The 23,253-nt window shown below is 42.7% G+C and overlaps 2 protein-coding genes across 3 annotated transcripts in view; one reads left to right on the forward strand and one right to left on the reverse strand.

Moving 5' to 3' along the window:
- Nucleotides 1-41: 41 nt before the first annotated feature.
- sec61g (SEC61 translocon subunit gamma) lies at nucleotides 42-1,327 on the forward strand. The gene is made up of 4 exons (XM_054766162.1): nucleotides 42-170; nucleotides 547-659; nucleotides 935-1,037; nucleotides 1,199-1,327. The coding sequence occupies exons 2-4, from the start codon at nucleotides 566-568 to the stop codon at nucleotides 1,206-1,208; spliced, it is 207 nt and encodes a 68-aa protein (XP_054622137.1). The 5' UTR covers nucleotides 42-170; nucleotides 547-565; the 3' UTR covers nucleotides 1,209-1,327.
- The window catches only part of tpk1 (thiamin pyrophosphokinase 1), a 54,229-nt gene continuing 31,829 nt past the window's right edge, over nucleotides 854-23,253 (reverse strand). Inside the window, exons 7-9 of one of the 2 annotated variants that reach the window (XM_054766161.1) lie at nucleotides 16,974-17,120; nucleotides 14,751-14,859; nucleotides 854-1,704 (exon numbers count right to left, since the gene is read on the reverse strand). In XM_054766161.1, the coding sequence (XP_054622136.1) occupies nucleotides 1,505-1,704; nucleotides 14,751-14,859; nucleotides 16,974-17,120 (456 nt within the window). In that variant the 3' untranslated portion in view covers nucleotides 854-1,504. The remainder of the gene's footprint in view (nucleotides 1,705-14,750; nucleotides 14,860-16,973; nucleotides 17,121-23,253) is intronic. The other variant, XM_054766160.1, reaches the window with a different exon arrangement.

Consider the following 23,253-nt stretch of genomic DNA (forward strand, 5'->3'; position numbering starts at 1 on the left):
CCTAGTCGCTAGGGGTCAGTGTGGACGACAGTTCGCGTATAGCGTGCGAAACGAGTGAGAATCTGCGCATGCGCCTATAAAGTATACGTCAGCTCTGCGCCCTCTTAAATCCTCCCAGCTACGTGGCTTCACGCCTACTACTCGCTCTTCATCAACCAACCCTTGACAAGGTAAGAACGATTCTACTTTAATGTGATTCAAAAGTAGTATTATTGTTTTTGTGTTAATATATATTTCAAAACAGGTTTGAGTCACAAAAGTCTTTTCTTTCTGTAGTTTTGCTACGCACGTTAACATGCTAGCTTCTTTTCGTCATAGTACTCATGTATGTATCTTTTAATTATATACTATCCTACACAATGTAATCAGTGTGTAGACTTCACACATATTTAATTCAACTAACCGTATGTCAACGTATTTTAGCGCTACTCTTGTAACATTTTATGAGTGTCTGAGGTGTTGAGGCTAAAGTCAACGTCATCTTAAATAGCAGTGAGTTAGCATGAAGCTGGCTAACGATCTGTGATGCTTTCCCCCCGTCTCCAGCTAATAAAGCCTCAGCGACATGGATCAGGTCATGCAGTTCGTCGAGCCGAGCAGGCAGTTCGTCAAAGACTCCATAAGGCTTGTCAAGAGATGCACGAAACCCGACAGGAAAGGTATGTCATCGTTTAATCGCAGTAGCATACCCAATCGGCGTGTACGTGGGGGGCAATTAATATTGAGAAGGCAATTGTAGTCGGAACCATTTCAATGTAACCCAAAACACTGCGTTAGCCGATGCACCACGCTTTATTAGTATAAAGTGAAGTTGTGAACAACAAATGTAAAACAAGATTTGCTTCCAATGTGACATACTCGCAGTGTTGTTTATGATGATTAATTTCCGTCAGGTTTCAGAGGTTTTAATGAATGTCTGCTCACCGTTTTCTAGAATTCCAGAAAATCGCAATGGCTACGGCTATTGGATTCGCCATCATGGGATTCATCGGCTTCTTCGTGAAACTGATCCACATCCCCATCAACAACATCATTGTGTAAGTTGCTGCCATGCATTCAAACCGTCATTTAGCCTCATTTGTTTCACACCTTGCATATCCTTATTTTGCATTATTACTGCTTTTGTGGTGCAAATATGGATGCAATTGTAGTAATGCGATGTTTTCCATGGACCTAAAAAGCTTTTTTTGTTTTGCAGTGGTGGTTAAATTCCAACCAGGCAAGGAGATGAGCGTCCAGAAGACAGCGGGGTGACATTTTTATTACGTTCTGTAGTCGACATTTCTATTATACTGTGTAAATAATAAAACAACACAATGGGAACCCATTTTTGCTCTTTAATTCCACTTCTATTTTGTTGTAGAATGCATAATTTAGTCTTCCTGTATAAAAATATTTGATTGCTGTAAAATACAAAGGGCTTTCTAATAGTTTACCTTTTTATGTATGCACCCTACAAAAATATCTTCCTTGCATTGATCCCAATATCATCAGTCCACCAGTCTTACACTGCAAAAGCTGTACAACTTGAAGCCGCCAAGGTGTTGTTTTCTGTCAGCATTGCCCCCTCCTTGTGGATGCCCATGCTCCACAGCAAAGGCTGGTCCGTGTCCACTGTCACACACTTCCTGGGCGCTCCGGGGGACACGGGCTCGTAGGTGTTGGAGGTGCTCACCAGCTTCCCAAACTGAAGCGCCTGGTTATCTGGAGGCCGGAACGGGAAGAAGTTAAATGGGCGGGGAGTAGAGGTGCTGCAGCGCCCCCTGGGGTATTGTGGGTGATCATGCACAACCACACAACTCGTACTGATGTAAATACTGATGTTAGCAACACTGTATCAGCTATGGACACGTTTGTTTGGGATTAAAAGTGCTGGTGATGTGAATACATGCTTTTTATTTACTTGCTATAGTTTGTATTGTTGTATTATATACTTATTTTGCACGTTAAAGTATAGCCTGCAACTAATATCAATGACACGATACAGCGAGAAACGTTTGTTTGGTGCAGGCTGACCTCAAGTGGCCAACAAGCGGTACTGCAACAGCTTGTCCAAAGGAGGTCGCTTATCGGCAAAATTATCTCTTTAAAAAGCCCAACAACCTATAAACAGCATTACACTGTACAGTATACCCACAATTAAGTGTCTTCTGGGTGTGTATAATCACAAGTATAGCTTTAAAATAGAAACAATTTCACAAATAGCGCATGTTTTAAGGCGGAAGTGACGGGTTGGTCAAACGGTGACCACGTGGTCAAACCAGGTGTCCAAAGGGAGTCGCTTATCGGCAATATTATCTCTTTACAAAACCCAACAACCTATAAACGGCATTACACAGGACAGTATATCCACAATCAAGTGTCTTCTGAGTGTACAAAATCACAAGTATAGATTTAAAACATAAACAATTGGACAAATAGCGTATGTTTTAAGGCGGAAGTGACAGAACGGTAAAACAGTGACCTCAAGTGGCCAAGTCGGGGAGCGCAAGAGCTAAAGAGCGCAGGACTTCATCCCTGTTTTTTTTTTTAAGATTCAGTCTACTCATGCAAAATATTTGATAAAATATAACAACGCTCGCGTGCCACTATTCCATTTAGCATTACATTTGTTCACACGTCATTTGCCCTGAGCAATTTGAGCAGAGAAGCACCCCAGAGTGTGGGCGTGTTGGACTGTGTCTAATACAAGACGGGCAAACGACATAAGACAATCACTTTAATTTACTTTTTATCAGCGGGGACTACTCTTGCATGTTTGCAGCAAATTAGATTCAGAAAGCAATTTCTGGCCTGTCAGTCGTTGAAAATGTTTAGCGGTCTAGTAGAGTACAGCTTCACACGCGACTCGGGCTTCTATTAGTTATTTACAGTCCTATTGGTTCCCATCAAAGTCTTTCTGCATAAGCTGGTGAATAAAAACAAATGATGCAACATCTGCATGCATGAAAAACATCATTACTGCAAGTTGTTGGTACATAAGATGGTAAAAAAGCCCCCCAGATATCCCGAGTGTCTTGTTTTGAAAGAGTTCGCTGCCATTGACTTCAACTTAAACGCTGGAATCTGAGGAATACATTCGCAGCTCTCCAAACCTATCATCGTACAAAATGGTTTCGCAAGAACAGAGCGCTTTTAACCCATGCCAGCGCTTGGTAATTGCATTATTTCAGCCTCCTCTGGGACAAAACACCAACTGCGTGAAAATACACAACTTTATCGCGCCGGGAAAAGTTGCTTGCGCCAGAAAACGAACACCAGAGAACAAAGTCAGCAGAGAACGGAGACAATCGCTTGTCCACAGGCGTCTGCACACGCATCAAATGGGAACAAAAAAAGGAGCTTTTTCTGCTTCAAGGACTGCAAAACAAGCATTATATTAGAGGGAGTTGACACAAAACACAAAGAAATAAAGCTGCTTAATAATTGAGCGAGCGCAGAGCCCAAAACGCCGCGTCGGAAGACAAATATGAAATAAACGGCTGGTGTGTAGTCGTCTCTCTGCAGGGAAATAGTCTTGCCATTGGTTTTTACTGAGCCTTTTAAATGGCTTCATTAGTAATCCCCTCCTCAGAGCTGATACCGATCAATAGCGGGGGCTCCAAATGAGCATCACACCCTCCTCCAGTGATAACAATGGGGATGTTTGCCGCCTGTAATTGCATTTGCAAGGGCCCGTTTGCTGTACAGGGGAGGGGGGTGGTGGTGGTGGTGTTGGGGGGGTGTGTATTTACACAACAAATTACCCAGAGGAGAGGAGGACTTGAAAACCGGCGGTGCAAACGTAGAGAAGGGGGATTATGGGTATTTGGGGTCGCAGTGAAGGCGCTACAGTACAATGCTTTGTAATCGAATGCAACAACGTTACTGTGGATCGGCACCTCAACAACGACACTCCAGCTACAAAAGCCCTCACTTGTGGGAAGACGTGCCTTTGAAGGCACGTAACACTTGCGCAACGGCCAGGCGTGGTGTGCAGGCCACATACTTACACCCGAGTGACGTGTGTTGGCGTACTCTCTCCCCACGCTTTCAGACAAACGTAGTGGGCCGTGGCCTCCCCCAAAAAATGTACCGTGGGTTGTGACCGAGGCTTTACTGATGGCTTAAATTCTCTGATTATATCGACTATATCGGGTAATACGAGTGTAAAGCGGACTATAGGGGTGTTAGTTCATGTCTAGAGGGCTCTAATAATGTTAAAACCCGTATTTAGAAGGTCGTAAACAGGTTTTCTATGCTATACTTAGAAAAATATTCCATATTTACATAAAAAATCCTACTTTGCGGAAATTCACTTATCACAGTTGGGTCTGGAGCCAATGAATCGCAATAAACGAGGGATTACGCTAACCCTAAAGAGGGGACTAACATCAAAACCGGGGGGTTTGAGCCTATTCCCTACTGGCTGATTGTACCATCACAGGCGAAGCCAACGTGGCTTACAGCAGCGGGCTTCACGTGAAGAAAGCCAGCAAAGATCACACCAGCGTCCTCATGTATGCGCTTAGTGATGGGCCGTGACGCGAGCGCACGGCTCGCATCTTCAGCTCCGTCTGCTTCGCCACGATAGCCGCTTCCATGAAATGTTTATGATGCCGCTGCCGCGTTTGTCCAAGAGCGTCAAGTGGGACAAAAACAGTTTGTGGCTTAAGTTGACCTTGAAGATACTGTATAGGAAAAGTAGTCTCCGGTGGGAAGTCTGTCAGGTACAGCTGCCAATGATGGGGGGTTTAGGGGTGTGATTGGGGGGAATACTGCACGTCCTTGTGTTTGACTTGATGGAAGGCTCCGGCGCATGCAGGGGGACAAGGTTACAACTAATAGGCGTTTTGGCTCAAAATATGTGCATGCGGATGCGCATGAGTGCGCTACTCGAGGGGGGCCGACTCCTTCCCAGCCGTCGAGGAAATGAAAGGAAGAAGACAAGTGGGGCTCGGGATCACGTTGAACAGCAGACAGAAAAGGATTCATATCCGAGCTGGAGAGCGGGAGAAAAGGAGATGAAGGAAAGTTGTAGAAGAGGAGAAGGTCGGAGTGTGTGTTTGCGTCTGACACACACACCAAATAAAAAAAGACAAAAGGTCCTCCGGCCTGGATACTGAACCGCGCGTGTCGCATGCGTCGAGCTGTTTGACAAAGAGATAAAAACGTTCACATCGCTCGCCATCATAAAAAAATGCTCCTGAATAGTCAAGGCAAACATCAGCTGCATTGCTTCACCTCAGCAGGAAGGAAAAGAAGTGATTTATTACTCCGGAGTGTTTTTCCTCCAGCTGGAGAAAAGGATGTGCGACCATCACTGCAAAGAAATGTAAAAAAAGAAGCCAATTCCATACCTGCTAACCTCGATGAAACATTATGAGTACTTTCCCGACCAACTTGAAAACTAGGCCTTTATTTTGTAATCCGCTTTTCAAAGAGGCCTGCTTCCATCCATCCATCCTCTTCTATGCCGCTTATCCTGGCCTGATTCCAATCTTAGGATGTGCGATTCCAAAAAAAGCACAACAAGTTGCAAGCATGTCATCCAACCTTAGCGTCCTCCACGAGGATTGAACATGTTGGAATGCCCTTGATAAACGACTACGAGTGTTGAAAGTTGACCGCAGCTTTTCGTTCAATCCACCCCTCGTGAGAATAATCGATGGCAGGCAGTGACAATCCGACAATGCGGCGTTACGTTACGTGTCACCCCGGGGCCCGCGTCGGCCCTTTCAAGTGCAGCTGCCGCGGTGTTGACTGAGCTCTACGTTGCATCAGGAAGCCACCAGAGACACCATCGTGCACGTGCGTCTGGAATGACTGATTGTACTTTGTTCCCCCCCCCCCGTCTCAAAAAGGGCCATCAGGGGCAGTCGGTTGCCTCCGGCTCCATCCTGACAATCAAAGCTAGCGGTCCCCGACCTTTTTTTCTGACGCCACGGCCCGACTCGTGTTCCCACAACTTACCAAAAAAAAAAAAAGTCACATTTGGTGGGTCATTCAGAGACTCAGAGACGTCCAATGTCATGTGACAGTTTTGGGGGTACAACAAGGGCAATGCAATTCAAAGCAGGACGGGGAATGAGGCAGGAAAGGGCTTATCTTGCAAATGAATTGGCAGGGGTCTCGGCGTGTTCCTGTAGGCAGTGCCAATTAACCAACCACATGACAGCGCCCTGCGAGAGCTCGGCGCGGGTTCACGCTAACGACTAATCAACAGCAGAGAAAACTTGGCGGTTTGCATAATCACTGGGGTTAGCATCTTCAAAGTCGTTGAGTTTCACCAAGAAAGACAACACCTTTAATGTGGCAGTCGCAGACGTACGCCTGCGCTCCCCCTGTTGGGTATTCTACCAAGTTTGGTAGCTTTTCCTGACTTTAATCCTGCACTCTCATTTTACTCTTCTAAAATGAGGACATTTTTTGCTAAAAAAATACCCTTTTTAATAATATTCCGGCTTTTTTCTTGAAAAAAAAAAAAGTAAATCAAAGTTTCCCTGAAAAATACATTTTTCCTAAAAAAAAAAAAGGCTTAAAAAAAATTACACACAAAAAAATTAGTCGCTTTTAGTAAGTTTAGTAGTAAACTTCAACTTGATTTTTTTTCCCTTCAAAAATGACCATTTCTAATAATAATCTGACTTTTTATGGAATTATACTTCAAATAAATTCAACTTTTCCCTGATAGTATGTCTCCCCCGCCACCCCCCCCAAAAAATAATGAGCAATTTTCAGAAAAAAAATTGCAACCTTTTCCTTGAAACAAAATAATGACAAAAAAAAATTACAAAAAAATTATATATATATATTTTTATTTTTTGTAAAAAATTTTTTTAAAGAACATCCCAAAAAATGTATGTCCTCCCTCCAAAATTAAAACTTTTTTCTTAAAAAAAAATAAAAAAAATCCAATCCTAAATATACAACATAAACATACCTGCAATGGGACTGTTGCTTGGTCTATCAAGTTTAGTCTCGTTCGTAGCTTTTAGCGACTTTTATAGTAAATTACATTTTTATTCTTCAAAAATTAATAAATTTTTCTCCTCAATAATAATATTTAGACTTTTTCTCGAAAAAAAAATTCGGATTTTTTTGTTTTTTAAATATTATATACTTAGATTTTTTTCTGGACAAAAAAATGATAAAACAGCTTGTTTTATGTATGTTATGTACAGGTATGTTCCCCCCCCCCAAAAAAAAATATTGAAAAAAATGTCAACTTTTTCTTCTGGAAAATGTGACTTTTTTTGTCAAACATTTTGCCTCAAAAAATTTTTAAATGTTACTATTTCAATAGATTCAAGTTTTTTTGCTCCAAAAATTAATTCTTAAAAAAAGCCTTCAAGTGTGTCCCCTCTCCTCCCACAAAAAAACAACAAAAACATAAAATATATTTTGACTTTTTCCCCCCCATAAAAATCTTAAATCATTTCCCCCCCTAAAAATATAGTTTTTTTTCTTTAAAAAAAACAACCTTTTTTTCCTCTGGAAAATGTGACTTTTTTTCCTCCAACATTTTCCCTAAAAAAGGCTTTTTCCTTGTCATTTTACCATCTATTTGGCCCGAAAATGCCTTCATGAAATATGTCCCACTCTTGTACAACAACCGCTGTGCTTTTTCGTGTTTAATTCGAGGTCGTCTCAGAGCTTTTCAGCTATGCTTGTAGGAAAGTTCCACCAATCTGCGGCGTGGCGTCGCTCTTTGAATGATATCATAGTGATCCGTGGACGCTACGGCGTGGCGTCGCTCTTTGAATGATATCATAGTGATCCGTGGACGCTACGGCGTGGCGTCGCTCTTTGAATGATATCATAGTGATCTGTGGACGCTACGGCGTGGCGTCGCTCTTTGAATGATATCATAGTGATCCGTGGACGCTACGGCGTGGCGTCGCTCTTTGAATGATATCATAGTGATCCGTGGACGCTACGGCGTGCGTCCAGGGGGCTGCGCTGATGCCCAAATCCTTGTGGCCTTCTTGTAATGAGACTGAATACGAACGCAACACGGGATGATGATGACAGGAAGTAGGAAGGTGAGGGAGCGTGGGAAATAAAACACCAAGCGGTTGACCTGAGTGGCCTCCTTGTTGTTTCCACATCAGGCATTGGACGACGCTGCAGTCACTTCATTAGAAAGTTGTGCGTGGGCCTCCTACATTGTTACCTTTGCCACACTGCAGTCTCTTCATTATTTAGTAGTACACTCTCCCTCCTTTAGTATCATTACCGCAGTGCAGTCCTTTTATGAGACAGCGCTCTCGACAAAGAGCCCTTTGAGCCGTGGTCATCCACTGCCTCTTTAAATGGCCTCTCTGCTCCGCGTCTCTCCTCGCAACACCATTGACTTGATGCAACGAGCCAGATACATTCTTCTCGTCAAGAGCCAGGCCTTGAAGGCGCAGGGATATTTGCTCCTTTTAACCGAACACGACAAGCGTGCTGTCGTGTCTTCTTTTATGTTTGTCACACTTCTCGCCGCTGTACAAGCAACAGGGGGGCAGACGTTGCATGATAAGTCTTTGTCAGACTGTCTGGTCTCCGAACTCCATTATGTTATGAAAAACACTTCTGGGACCTGACAGGAAATGGAATGAGACAGGATCTTTTGTACTAAAAATAGAAGGGGAGGGATTTGGAGGCTTGATCACTGAGCTGCTGTACAAACGAGTGGATCGTTGCAAAAGCGAAGCATGTGGCGTCAGTCGTGTCTCGTCCCAGTAAGCTAATTCAACAAGAGTCCCTCCACAATGTTTTTCAAAGCAACACTTAAGCCTTCAGGTCGCAGTAAACTATTCATCTCGCAAACACATTTTACCCGCCCCGTGTTTACAGCTGCATGCTTTTATTTCTCGAAGAGAAACTCATCAGCACATTTGACAAAAATGAGCGCGGACAAATTTTCATCCTCCAACTCCCAAGCACAGGCTGAGCTCTCATCACGCATGCACGCTACGTCTAATCTGACGCTACAACAATATGAATTATTAAACACACGCATAAAATAGTCAACACGTGACGTAACAGACCTGCCAACAGAGGTGCATCGGATTTTCCTTAATTAGTTCCAAAAGGTTCAAGGAAAACCAAAACGTGCAAAAACTGAGGCGATGTTTCCCTTGAAAATCCAATGAATCCGTCCCAGACGCCAAAAAATACATTTGATAGAGAATGATGATGGTTTTACAGGCAGAAAACACGTTTAAGTGACGACTGGATGGGACTTATTGTTGATGCGGACGGTAATAAAAAAAATGACGCTCGATTTTGCGTCTAAAGCAGCCTTGATTCTTTGATTCTTTCATACAGCGGCGTCCAAACCTGTTTCACCGTTGGCCTCGTACGGAAACATCACTGACAGTAATCTCCGGTGTAAAAGGGGTGGTGTTTAAGCTGCACCCACTAAATTTAGACAGAAAAACACGTCATAAAATGGCATACTGTGACATGCACGAGTCCATGACGACTAGGCGGCTTTTTATTTATTTGACAGGAGCTACGAAAACACTCCCAACGTCATTACTCATGGCGTCATCTTACAAAGATTGCTAAACTCATCACACACGCAGCTTAACACTCAAAAGGTACACCTCAGAAATATACAAACATGTACCAATGCGAGTTCAAAATGGGAAATAAACATTTTAACCTTTTCCCATCATGAATTGCATCTGAGCAAAACATTTCATTGGAGGACAAGCGGCACAGAATGGATGGATGGCGCTGCAATGCTGCTTCGTGGTTGAGTACGGCTTATTATTAGTCAAAAAATATGCATATTGAAGTAAAGTTATCATATCCGTTGCATAAATTATGTATTTTCAAGCATAAAAATGGCTAAATGAACTAAAATACAAATATAAGACATTCAGAAGATGCATTCAAAACACTATATGTAGTATTCTAGACTGGTCACTAGGTGTCAGTAATGTTACTGTAATGTTTGGTGAGGCACATAAACACCAGATTTGATCGACGACAGGCTTCTGTTGCAGGTTTGAATTACTCCAGGGGTGTTTTTTTCATGTCAGTGCTCTAATAATGTTAAAAACCGTATTTAGAAAGTCGTAAACCAGGTTTTCTAGGCTCTAACTATGAAAACATTCCATTTATAAATAAGGAATCCTAGTTTGCAGAAATCATCTCAAAATGGACTCAAGACGACGTGATCTGACGCGGAACTTTTACATGAGGCAAGTATTTTAATACGCTCCTGCCTGATGCAAGCGGGCAAAATGTCTCCTCGGGCCCGGCGAGGCTGTGATGAGCAGCCCAAAACTCTTTCTTTATAGAAAGAGCATGTATTTTTAATCATCGCAAAGCTTTGAACACAAGTTAGGGAGGCATTTCATTGGACTTTCAAAGTCTTTGTGTCACGCAAGAATGGCATCGGGCCTGACCGGGTCTTCTTTACCAGTAACTTCCTTCCAGTCATAACAATCGACTGACCCATCATTAAGAATTTGGCTGATTGTGTGGAATTTTTGATGAGGCCAGCAGAGGTGCTATTTATTCATTGGCAACAATTTTGTGGCTAAAGAACATCACCATCAGATATGGGCAGGTAAGCTACTTCCACACTACACTGCATGTATTTACGTACGTATTTACTGTATTATATAGTTTTGTTGTTATATTGTATTGTGCCGAAATCTCCAAATTTTGTGAGTTATCATCCAAAACTGAGATGAATGTTATAAACACAAATATTAACATGGTATTTTTTTTCCCCTCAGAAAAATGTCTTATATTCGGGGGTTTAGGGACACCTGCATGCATCAGGTGGTGCCCGACTAATTCCACCCCGGAGCGGGTCAGAGCTTTTTTTCTCGTCGTTGACACACAGCAGTGACTGGAGAGATGCAGCTGCCACACGGAGAGCCTCTGAAAAGCAGTGCACTGGTCCCTCGTTTATCGCGGGGGATAGGTTCCCAAAATAGCCTGCAATAAGTGAACTCTGCGATCTTCATTTTTTTGCAATTATTATATGTTTTAATGCTGTGAAACCCCTCACCATACACTTTATACACTTTTCTCAGACAGGCAATAACATTTCTCTCTTGTTTAAACACTCCCGAAAAAGTTCCAACCTTTGTTTGAATTTTAATGATCAACCTAAAGCTCGGACACAAGAAATTATGAAGTCACTCACGCGTATTTCACTCCCGTGACCGTGTCTTTTCGTCCTGGCGCCGTTCCGCAGTACTGTAGCGATTTTGTATGCTTGTTAAAACATATTGCTTGTAGGAGTCGTTTACAAGCTAGCAAGCAAGCAAGCTAACGATGACACAGGAGACACGGCAGGGCGGCACGAAGGAGACTGACTGACAATAGTCTACAGCCAAAAACAATGGGCGGTGCAGACAGACGGGAGAGGGAAGAGAGAGACACAACATCCCACAATGCAATTCTTCTTAAAGGGCCAGGCTCGGCCTGTAACAGCGTTCATATGCTGTAATGAAAAACAAAAAGCACAAAAAAAAATTCCTCGAAAGGTGAACCGCGATAGAGCGAGGGAACGCCGTATCTCAAAGTTTGGGCAAGTTGGCAAACAATTCTAATGCTAAGTTTACGATAATGGGGATCAATGAAGGACAGTCATTAAACAACTGTCGAGCAGCTTGGAAAGATGATCCCTTTTTAATTGCAACCTATCAGTTATTTCACAGAAAAAAATGGATTAATTTATTTTATTTATTTATTTATTTATTTTTTTTTACAGTCAATCAAGGGAAAGTCGTCAAAGTTACGGGCAAAACACATCAAATGTTCAGTCTGTAACATTCTTTCGCTTCCTCTACATCCCAGACAAAGAGATATCGTAAGCGCACATCACTGATTATGCGTCTTATTACCAGCACGTCTTCACTGGACTCCTACAAATTCTGAGGGTCGATACACATGTGATGAGTAAATACACAACACCTGGGCTCTTCAAACTACAAACATTAACGAACAAAATTGGAGGACTCCCCCGATACACACACACAGACGCACACACACACTCCAATTCAAACACAACCAAACATGAACACTCCAGTGTGCTTCATCAAGTGTACAGACTCTTCACAAACATACACACAAGATGGATGCCCACCAAAAAAAGCAAACACGCAATTCCCACTGACAGACGGTGCAGGTTTCCCTCGTGTGGGAGAAGGTTTAGTCGGTGCCAACTCATTAAGAGGCCAGCTGGTTATAAAGCTTGCTTTGGGGATAAGGGACGCGTACCGCAAATCGGTATCATCATGGCACCAGTGGCGATGTAAACGGGAGTAACCCGCACCAAAAACTAAGTAGGTATCTGTGCCTCAAATTCGGTGCTAAATGAACAGTTACTATTGCAGCGTCTACCCGGATGTTGAAAAAATGACGAGAAGGCGGTCGATCAACAATCTCTTTATTGGAACTATGATTACTGTTGGTGGCAACCGCGCTAAAATAACATCTGCAGACTTGCCTGTCTTCTCATCATGCAGGTCTGTTCTCCAACAGCAGTATTCTTTAGTACTAACTAGCAAACACCGTCTGATATCGGTGTAATCGTGCACCAGCTATCAATTTCTGCTGGAATTGTGCTAAATGTATGTGTGATGAATGTGCGAGAGTATGGTGGTAGACCTCCATCCCTGACGCTGGACATCGAGTTGACAACCCGGGCTTTTAGCTCGATGGCTAGCGCTCTCGACTCTATGCCATCCATGGGTGTGAGCAGGGGCGGACCAGGCGGGTTGCATATGCACTTAACTCGTTCAATACCAAAGACATAGTTATATGTTTTTATAAACCGTAACGCCCCATCCCACCAACGTATTTTTTGCGCAAGGGGCTAAAGGAGCAACTCCTCACCAATGGATTAGCAAGGAAGCCATTTGTCTTTTTCTAGACAAAACGAGTACATTTTCCTTGGTATTGCTCCATCTATCGCCGTCATCACCACCAATACAATACTACAGTATGATACTTCACCAGCTGGCTAACTCAGCTGGTAGCACCACGGTGTGGTGGTGCAGAGGGACAAGTACATAATCATCACCCTCACAACAATATCAGGTATCCTTGCCAGTTGGATGGCTCTGCTGATAGCACAACTGGTTCATGGTGCACAAGGACTGGGGTTCAAAACCTGGTCAATCCAACTGGTAATTGTTGGTCCTTTTGTCTGGAAGCAGACCAACAGATGGCTTCTTTGGTATTGCGCCATCTATGGTCACCATCACCACCATTATAACGTCATACGCGTTCGCCAGCTGGCTAATGCTGCTGGTAGCACCGCAGGTTTATAGTGCCAGTGGACCGGGTTTCAAAATCTGTTTCAGGGCAAGCAGGAACATCCTCCATCCAACAACTTGCTGGTCATTTTCTGTAGAAAAAAGATTAACCAATGGCTTCCTGATTTATATCATCAGCACCCCCACATCAATATCTGTTGTGTTTGCCGGCTGGATGGCTCTGGTGGTAGCACCACTGGTTCATGGTGCAGGAGGACCAGTGTTCAAAACCTGGTCAATCCAACTGGTACTGCAATCCTTTTGTTGTGAAACAGATTGCTTCCCCGCTTCCAGCACGTATCACCATACCACGACTACAATATCATGCATGCTTGCCAGCTGGCGAGCTCCACTGGTAGCACTGCAGATCAGTGTTCAAAACCCAGACAAGGCAAATGCAGATGGTAGCATTAAGCACCCAAGTGCTTGTACTTGTTTTGTGTAAAAACAAATGGCTTGTCTCGCTTTCTCCAGGTTCAGCACGTATTGTCGTCATCACCACCGATAAAATATCACGCATGGCCGCCAGCCAGCTAACTCACTTGGTAGCACCACAGGCTTTGGTGCAGGGGATCGGGGTTCAAATCCCGGTCAAGGTCACCTAACATGTGATAGGGAGTTGCTTTCCCAGTTGGTGATTGATGTGGCACAATGTAGGTAGGGACACCCCCTCAACGTTACTTATAGTAAGTATCAACACGACGAAAGAAGGAGTTAGCTAGCTGGCCTTTTATAAATTCTCTTATTATGAGGTTGTATCGTAGGTGATGTTTGCCATTTGTCTTTTTCTAGCCAAAACAAGCACATGTGGCCAGATACCCAACGTTTCCACCTATCTTGCCTGGGTTTTGAACCGCGACCCCCTGCGCCATGAACCTCAGTGCCACCAGCTGAGTTAGCCAGCTGGTGTACTGCCGACAATGTATTCGATGATATTTCTTCAGGTCCAGCACGAATCACCTTGGCTCTCTCATCATGTCTCAGTGGTGTAGTTCAGGTGGTAATGATACTAGTGAACGGTGTTAGCGTGCTGGCTTCGAAACCTGGTCAAAGCAACTGGTAATTGTTGGCTGTTTTGTCTAGAAACAGACAAACCAAATGGCTTCCTGACTACTTCCTTGGTATTGCTCCATCTATCGCTGTCATCACCACCAATACAATACTATGTTACTTCACCAGCTGGCTAACTATGCAACCTCTTGTTATGGTGTTGGATTTTACTTATTACTATTTTTTTTATTTTAAATCAATTTCTTTGATTAAAAATAATAATGTCATTATTTATTTAAAAAATACAATAAATGAACACTCTCACGCACTTCAGACAAGCATAGAGCAGAGCTGAGTGACTCCTGTGTTACTTGCAGGACAGGACAGGACTCCCATTGGAAAAGGCAAATGAAAAATGGCATTGTATAATTTAGGCCACTAGATGTCACCAAAAAAATGAAACCTGGACCGGACTTGATGGAGGAACTGCAAGAGACTTACTTAGGTTCCATTTGAGTCCACTGGTGGTTGTTAGGCAAGGTCCCCCCACTGGAATAAGACCGCACCAGTCCCCCTCCAGGCCTGTGTTTACCCCCAGTGTGTGGCTGCCCTGTGGACACACAGCTGCATTAACTGTGCTGCATATGTTATTATGGAGAATTATGTATTATGTACCACACATTTTTATATATAAAGCAGAATACATCGCAATAATCATACTAGGGATGAACTCGGTGAATGTTTTTTTTTGTTTTTTTGCTTTGTGCTTCAAAGTTTGTGTCTTCACTCTATCACGGATTTTCCAAAATATATGAGTCAAAGCAACACATGTGGATGTGCAAAAAAAACAAACCAAAACACGTCAGCTTTGTGTTACAGGTGAAAAAGCCTATTATTAGTGTCAGCTTCAGTCTCTCTTTTTCCGTTTTTGCTGTTGTTTGAAATATTCCAATTATTTCAACTTTCTTCCTAAATAATCTTCGTGAATTTTCTTCTCGTAATATTTTTACTCTATTTGCATATTATCACTATTTCCCCGAGCAAATTTTTCAAAAATGACAACTTTATTTTGTTTTGTTTCTCATATTACGAGTTAAAAAAAATAAATATTTCAGCCCTATAGAACACTACTAAAATGATGTTCTTTTTCCTCAGAATATTACTAGTTTATTCTTGTAAAATTGTGACTTTTTTCTTGTTAGAATATGACTTTTGTCTCTTAATATTTTGACTTTTTCTGGTAAAATTATAGCTGCTTTTTCCATTTCTGCTCTTGTTGTACTATTTTTTCCCCCCCATCTATTTCAACATTCTTCAAGTAAATTTCCTTCTGGAAATTCTGACATTATTCCCATAATATTTGGACTTTATTTGGCCCTCGGACCGCAATTTGGACACCCCAAGCATAGCCCAATGTTGCCCAGATAAATGTTGCCGTAGGGCATCCTCAACATTACGCTGTTATTCTTTAGACTGTACTCCATTTTGCCTCGATTGCTTAAAGATGCAATTAATCAACAACCAATTTCACACAATAGATCCATTTCTTAACGATTGATTAATCGATATGCCCCCTGTAACCACATCAATTATGTATTTACTGTAACTTTAACAGCCAGCGTCGGGCTTCTCAAAGGTCGCGCTCACCTTCATGTACAGGCATCTGCGTTCATCAGTCGTCGGCGAATTGGCGGCACGTTGACAAATGAGCTTAATTTACCCACACTGAAGTAAGATTAATTGGAGGTGTCGAGGTATGAAGCAGCAAATGACAACGCGCCTTTGGAATAATGACGAGAACTAGCGAGGGAGCGCATGAGAGAGAGGATTGCCGAAACCGTTTCATGGGGAAGCGTGGCGGTCTCCCGTGAAGAAGTAAACAACACTGGGGGGAAATGGGATGGAGGCCAACAAAAAAAGGGAAGCTAGGCTCGCAAATGGGTGACTGCTAGGCCCACTTGCAAAGTCAATCAACTGAGGGACGCGAGGACGTCTGGCATAGAGGAAGCATCAAACAAGGCTCACTTCGTCTGGCATAGAACAGCAAAGTGGGGCACCATAAGAGCACACAAGTGCGAATGCTCTTGATTATTTAACAGCGTGAGGGGAAGGAGGAAGCTGAGCAAGGCAGAGAAGATTTCAGAGAGTCGCAATAAGCTGTCAACTTCACGTTGACAGACAGTGGTTTTTCATAGGATTCGGCTTTTGGTGGAAAATACTGCCTGTCTTGGTTATCGTACGGCAGGGTGACCAAGTGTCCTGTTTTCCCTGGGCATCTCCTGTTTTCACGTCCTGTATGGAATAAAAAATAATGCCAAAACCTTGGCATGTTCTCCCCGTGCATGCGTGGGTTTCTGCGGTTTCCTCCCACATTCCAAAAACATGCATGTTAGGTTAATTGGCGACTCTAAAATTGTCCATAGGTATGAACGTGAGTGTGAATGGTTGTTTGTCTCTATGTGCCCCGCAATTGGCTGGCGACCAGTCCACGGTGTACCCCGCCTCTCGCCCAAAGTCAGCTGGGATAGGCTCCAGCATACCCGCGGCCCTAGTGAGGATAAGTGGCATAGAAGTTGGATGGATGGACATGTTATGTATGTTATTTACAGATCCCCATGGTTATTGGCTTTTGTGGACCACACATTCGATGACTATAGGAGACTGGATGGTTAATTGAATAGAGGGTAATTACAGCATTAACAGCACATACAGTAATATACTCACAGGTCTCAGTAGATAGGCCAGGCTTGTCTCCTGGATGACCAACAGTGGGAGCTGTGTCATGGTCAGAGCATGATGGAGGGTCTCAACCGTGGCCATCACCTGGTCAAATCTGCCCCCCAGCCCGCCCAGTGTCACGATAGCATCCACCTGCACACAAAGTGTGGAATATCGGACATTCATTTACATTCGATCCCTCATTTCTTCAGCAAAATCCTAATACGCTGCTGAGAGGAACCATGAAGAGTGCAGCCTGGGTGATCAAAGTAGCACGACAACACAATAGTTGGATGCCGTAGTAATCACCAAATTGCATTATCAAGCAAACAGCCAATTGAGCAAGCTAAAAAGAAACAGCCATTTCCTGCAACTGCTTTCTCCTTAACTTTAAACCGCAACTCACTGAAGTGCAATCCTTACACATCTCAGCAATTACATCCCCATACCAAGTCCCCTGCGCAGTTAAGTCACACCAGTGCTGACAGCCTTTAAACCCCAACAGGGTTAAGCGGGCAGAGGCGCTGTCAGGGCTGACAGGTCGCACCAGCACACAAAATCCACTCAAACACCGCAAGGATGCATGACGTAATTTCCTAAGCGTCCCCTTGTGTAAATAGCGTCCTTCGCATCATTGAGACTAATCGAGATAAGAGACTAATAAGATAAGATAATACAGTGGAGCGTGTTTTTTGGGTAACCTCCAATTTACGGGCAAATTTTGCGCCAATTTGCGTACATTTTCTGGTTAGTTTACATTATGGCGCCCATCTTGTCATGTTATGAATAGATTGTGTGAGTCCAGCTGTGTTTTAATGTGTTTTTATCACAAAACGTCCTTGTTACCAGCCTTTTAGCTCGCTGATACATGGATACAGGAACCAAAAATCAGCTTGGTCGCCGTCTAGGCATTCATCAGTGCTTGACGATGTAGTTCTTTGCTAACAAACGCCGCTACAGTAATCCCTCGCCATGTCGCACTTCCAATTCCAGGGCTTCACTCAATCATGGTTTAAAAAAAAATACATTAATTTAAAAAAATCATGCTGGTTCGTGGTTGAACACAACCTATTAGTCAGAAAATATGAATATTAAGCTAATTTGACATATTTTTGCCTAAATGAAGCATTTTCAAGCATAAAAATGTCACAATGAACTATTAAGTACGCATTCAAAGACACTGTGATGATATGTCGTGGGGGTGTCATGAGACAATACACAAGATTGGGTCTAAGAAAACGAGGCATTTAAGAAAAGTATAATGAAAAAATGTGAAAAATACATGACAATATATTGCAATCTACTCATTTCATTTCTACTACGTTACACTCTTCTGCACTGTGTGTGTATGCTAGCGGCCCCGCCTCCATCCACTGAGACAAAGAGTGTGCATGGCTCACTCCGTTCATGCCGTTGTTCTGGGGAACAAACGTGCCAAGCTAGTGAAACCAAAGCACAGAGTGAATCCTCTTCCTGCATGTTTGGAGGCGAGAGATGAGGATGGGGATAAGTTATTATTATTTCATTATTTCATTTTTTTGTTGTAATCTCGTGAGATATTGTGACGCCCCAATATGTAGTATTCCACACTGGTCACTAGATGGCAATAATGCGACTGTTATGTTCGGTGAGACATACTGTACAAGCACCAGACTCAATCGCCGGGACAACCGGGACTGCAGGTTTGAATGATCCCACAACAAGCACAATAATCCCTAACACTAGCACAGGAACATAGTTACAGCAACACACACCAGCACCAGTCTTATTTATGTCTTAAATGACTTATTTTCTCTGATTATGTCTGCTATATTGGGTGATGCAAGTGTAAAGGTGACGAGGGCTCTAATAATGTTAAAAAAAACATACCATATCAAGACACTTTACCCCCCCTGCCTCCAGTGCTGCCCACACTGGTGTGTGAATGTGGATAAATGTTTGGTGGCGGACGGAGAGGCCGTAGGCGCGAACTGGCAGCCATGTTTCCGTCAGACTACCCCAGGGCAGCTGTGACTACAGATGTAGAATACCACCACCAGTGTGTGACTGAGGAGTGAATGGATAATGGGTTCACTTCAAAGTGAAAATTCTAATGCATTATTATTATTGTTTTTAGAAAGTAGTAAACAGGTTTTCGATGCTCTAACAACAATAATATTCCATTTATAAATAAGGAATCCTACTTCACTGAAATTCACTTATCACGGTCGGGTTAGGAACCAATTAACCGCAATAAACAAGTGATTACTATGCAGTGAATTTACATTATTTTTATAGGGAAAAACTTGGTTAGAGTACATTTTGGTTTGAGTCGGACCTTCTGGAATGGATTAATAACGCTAACAAACGTTCCACTGTAAATAATAGGATGGGCTGAATTGCTGTGCAATCCAAAGCCTTCACTAAGCATTAACAACCTGTGCATGATTTACATGGATAAGCATGTAAACACAGACTCATCTGTATCTGTATTCAGCAAAATGTCTACCTGCTAACACCTACACAGACAAGCACAATAATACCATAATCCTCTGATGGCATTTTTAGTAATGAATCGAACACAATGTGAGATCAATTCTCAAAATCCGACACAAAGCTGTGAGGAGGAAACCATTCCAGAGCTAATATGATGAATCTTTTAGCAGCCCAAACAGGAGCATAATACTCTGCAACCTGCAAATCAGCCTGTTATGATTACATCTTTGCATTTCATCCTTTTTAACCAGCCGGGATGGAAATTGCATGGCTGCGTGTGAGGACAAATGGGCAGGGGACGGTTTTGTTTTTTTATGTACAAGAGTTGAAGCGGACACAAGTTCATTGTGGATAAAGAAAAGTCTACCGTTCCTAAAGAGTTTGACACGAGCAACTCTCGCAAAAGATTCGAAAAGGCTCCTATCTCTCTAAAACAGACGGACAAACACTCGCAGTCGATTGCATGGGAGATGGCGGCTGTGAGTGTCTTTTATCATCTTTGAGAGAGGGAGTGATTGTGGCACTCAACACTGATTAGAGCAACACGGGGTGCTTTAAATTTAAAATAATGTATAAAACAGATTTAGGCAAGGAGTAGAGATGGGCCATTACAAAGCTCTGCCGGTGGTGACGTTTCATAGTGTAAAAAATGACAATTCATGGACATTCTTTGTTAGGTTGAGCGCAATTCTGCTGAAATTGTGCGAAAACACGCCGCGCGAGTTTGGCAATTCATTAATATTTCATTTTACAACAATTACATCACATTCACACTTTTTGTGTATGTGTCCAGGCAAGTAATATGTATTCCGGTGATATATTTAGACACTGCATTCTTCAGAGAGCTGTTCCTGCAGCATATCAGTGTATATTCATACACCCACGGCTCATATACTTACAGTACAGTAAGTGTGTTGTCAACCACAGTCCAAACATGTCTGACCTCGATGCAACTCACCCTGAAGGCAGGACAGAGTGTCTTCCTCAAGGGCAACAAACTCGTTTAAGAGCAACCGTTGCATAAATACTGTAGTCTCGCTGTATTGTATTTGACTTTTGTCCATCAGTTTCAAGTTGTTGCCAGGAAGAGGTTGGCTTGGTTTAGCATTCAGGCTGTAGGCAGAGGAGAAAGTTTCTAGTTCATTCAAATACAAAGCAAAAGGCTTAATGTGATCTTCTTGCATGACTTATAAATATCGGTAACATATTTGGGATAGATATGTAACACAATCGTAACGGGGCATTCCCCTCCATCCCTACGGCTGTTTGTGTGCCTGCACTTCATAATACCCCAAAAAAGTTCGTTACCACTGCTTTCCTAGCTGTGTGGCAATAGGGATGTCCCGATCTGATATCGGCTTCCGCCACAAGATCGAGCCGATCCGGTTGCTGTATCATGTTGCTAACTCTGAGCCACACTCCAGCACGGTAGGTGCGCCTCAAAGCTGGTTGCCGCTCGACTCGCGCCACCGACAAGAAGAATAAAATGCAACACCACCATGCAGACATGTCCGCGGTGTACCGTGGTGAAGTTAGTTTCACGTTGGACGTTGGATATTCGGCTCCTTCCCCACTGCTGCATCATGGTGTAGGGAGCTTGTGCGGGAAGTGCCGCTCTAACCGCTGGTTGCTTATAATGGGGACCACACAAACACTGGAAACTCCTTTGTTACGGAGCGTGAATGGAAGCTAGAGGGGTTCGCTTACGGTAGTTTAGCTAGCGCAGCTGTGTGTGTGCGTGTGTGTTTGTGTGCGCGACTCAGACTGGATGAGTATACAGTATTTTCACCGTGTTGTGTTTTTAATGCAAGGACCATCTTACAATGACCATTGACGACGTGCAGGCTCTGAGTGAAAAAAGACGAGGGGCACGTTTATTCTTGCACGCGTATCAACCATCCATTGCCATTCTCAACACACACACCACATTCCCGCCTTCAAAATAAGAGTGCTCTTTGTCACGTTTGTCTAATTGTGTAAACAAAATAATGGTGTCATTAAAATATCTTAGATTTTGTAGCAATATGCGCTGAAGCTGACATCCCATTAGAAAAGTTAGCCAAGCTACATCCATTTCTCAATTACTGGACAAAATGGGCCAATGATGTATTGCATCAATAAATCTAAGGATTTTTGCACACTCTATGCTGGTAAAAGAAGTGGAAAAGGTAAAAAACTGAATTCTAAAAAAATTAACTGGAAAAAAACAGAATTTAAGGATTCCACAGGGCCCTAAGAGAGTTCGTTAACAAAAATGTCATACATTCGAAACCACACCACAAATGGATCTATAACCATGTCAAATGATTAGTCCTACCCTAAAGGTATTTTGCATGCCCATTTTTTTCCAATTTTATCTTTTATTGGATGGACTTTTATTGGATTAGGGACCTGACTCACAGAGGTTTGTTACAAAAGCCAAACAATATACGTAGCTGGTCATGAAAAAAGTAAATTTAGTGATACTTTGGTTGCATTATTTTTAATGCTTTGAAGAGCCATTTTCATAACCATATTCAATTCCACAAATTCCCGTTTGTAACAAAATTTTATTATTATTATTAAAAACCCCCCCAAAAATGACCAGTATCGGATCGGAAGCCATAAAATGTGGATCGGGACATTCCGTGTGTGGCGTCATTAAAACCTCCACTTTGTTTGTTTGCATATTCCATCACTTCATTTTACAACGCAGCAGTACCCAGTGACATTCGGTGAGCTTCATGGCTGGCGAGGCACTGCACCTTTGAAGTTTTTTATGTTAATATAGGTTGTTCATTAAGGGGATAGCTACAAAAAGAAACTAATAATTCACTTTGGTTAATTGGCAGTCCAATTCATTCATTCATTCATTCAGCAGAGCTTAAAAATATCTTGCATTTCACTTGCATTAAAAAAAAAAACACTCACTTTTCCTCTCTATGGAAGGACGGCAGTGACAAGCACTTTCCAGCTCACGCACGTCTCCCACCCGTCAGGATGAAGCGAGTACTGGCAACAGCCTCCTGTAGCCTCCCCGTTTACTGTCCGATTAGTAGGGTTGTGAAAGATAAACCGACACGACTGGATATACGGACAAGTGAGACATACTGCTGCATCCGTAGCAGCCTCCTCAATGGATAAGAATCAGCCACAAAGACTTAAATTAATCGACTGTCGTCACATGCACCGGGTGTCGCGTGTAGCAGTAGCAGCGTGCTAGCTCCTGCTAGTCACCGCCAAAGATTTTCAACACATCAGCAAAACAAAACTCCAAAGTTCATAATGTCTTTGAATTTCAAAAGAAGGCTGGAAAAGTCACGCTGTTTGTGAGCTTTGCAGAGCAGCTCTGAAGTACACCAGTAGCACAACAGATATTGACCAACAGACCTTTTTTTCTAGGGCTGCTGCTTACCCTTTTTTGGCTTGTGCATTTTTAACTTTTAAACCTCACGAGTTCAAAAACACCATGCTGAGGCTGAAATGTTGCACGGTTACTATTGCTAAGACATTTTGAGTAGGGGGATTGTTTACTTTTCCAAGCTAACAGCCTTTTAATTGCACCCATGCGGCAAATAGTGCTATTAACTTATCTTTGCTTGGACACATTTTTGCCACTTTTGAAGAAACCTGTGATTATTTGAAGGCTTTGCACTATTTCTTTCTTTCTTTCTTATTATTGATTGGACTGAAGGCTAAGACGTCTGTTCTTTTATTGAAATGTTTTATACAGACCCCATGAAACAAAAAGATGTTCGTTCAGCAAGTCTTTTTTTTTTGGTCTGCGTGTAAAAATAAACACATTTAACAAGTGATTCTGTTGTTGTTTGGC

This window comes from Dunckerocampus dactyliophorus, chromosome 21 (assembly GCF_027744805.1).
Source record: "Dunckerocampus dactyliophorus isolate RoL2022-P2 chromosome 21, RoL_Ddac_1.1, whole genome shotgun sequence".
NCBI classification, from domain to species: Eukaryota; Metazoa; Chordata; class Actinopteri; order Syngnathiformes; family Syngnathidae; genus Dunckerocampus; species Dunckerocampus dactyliophorus.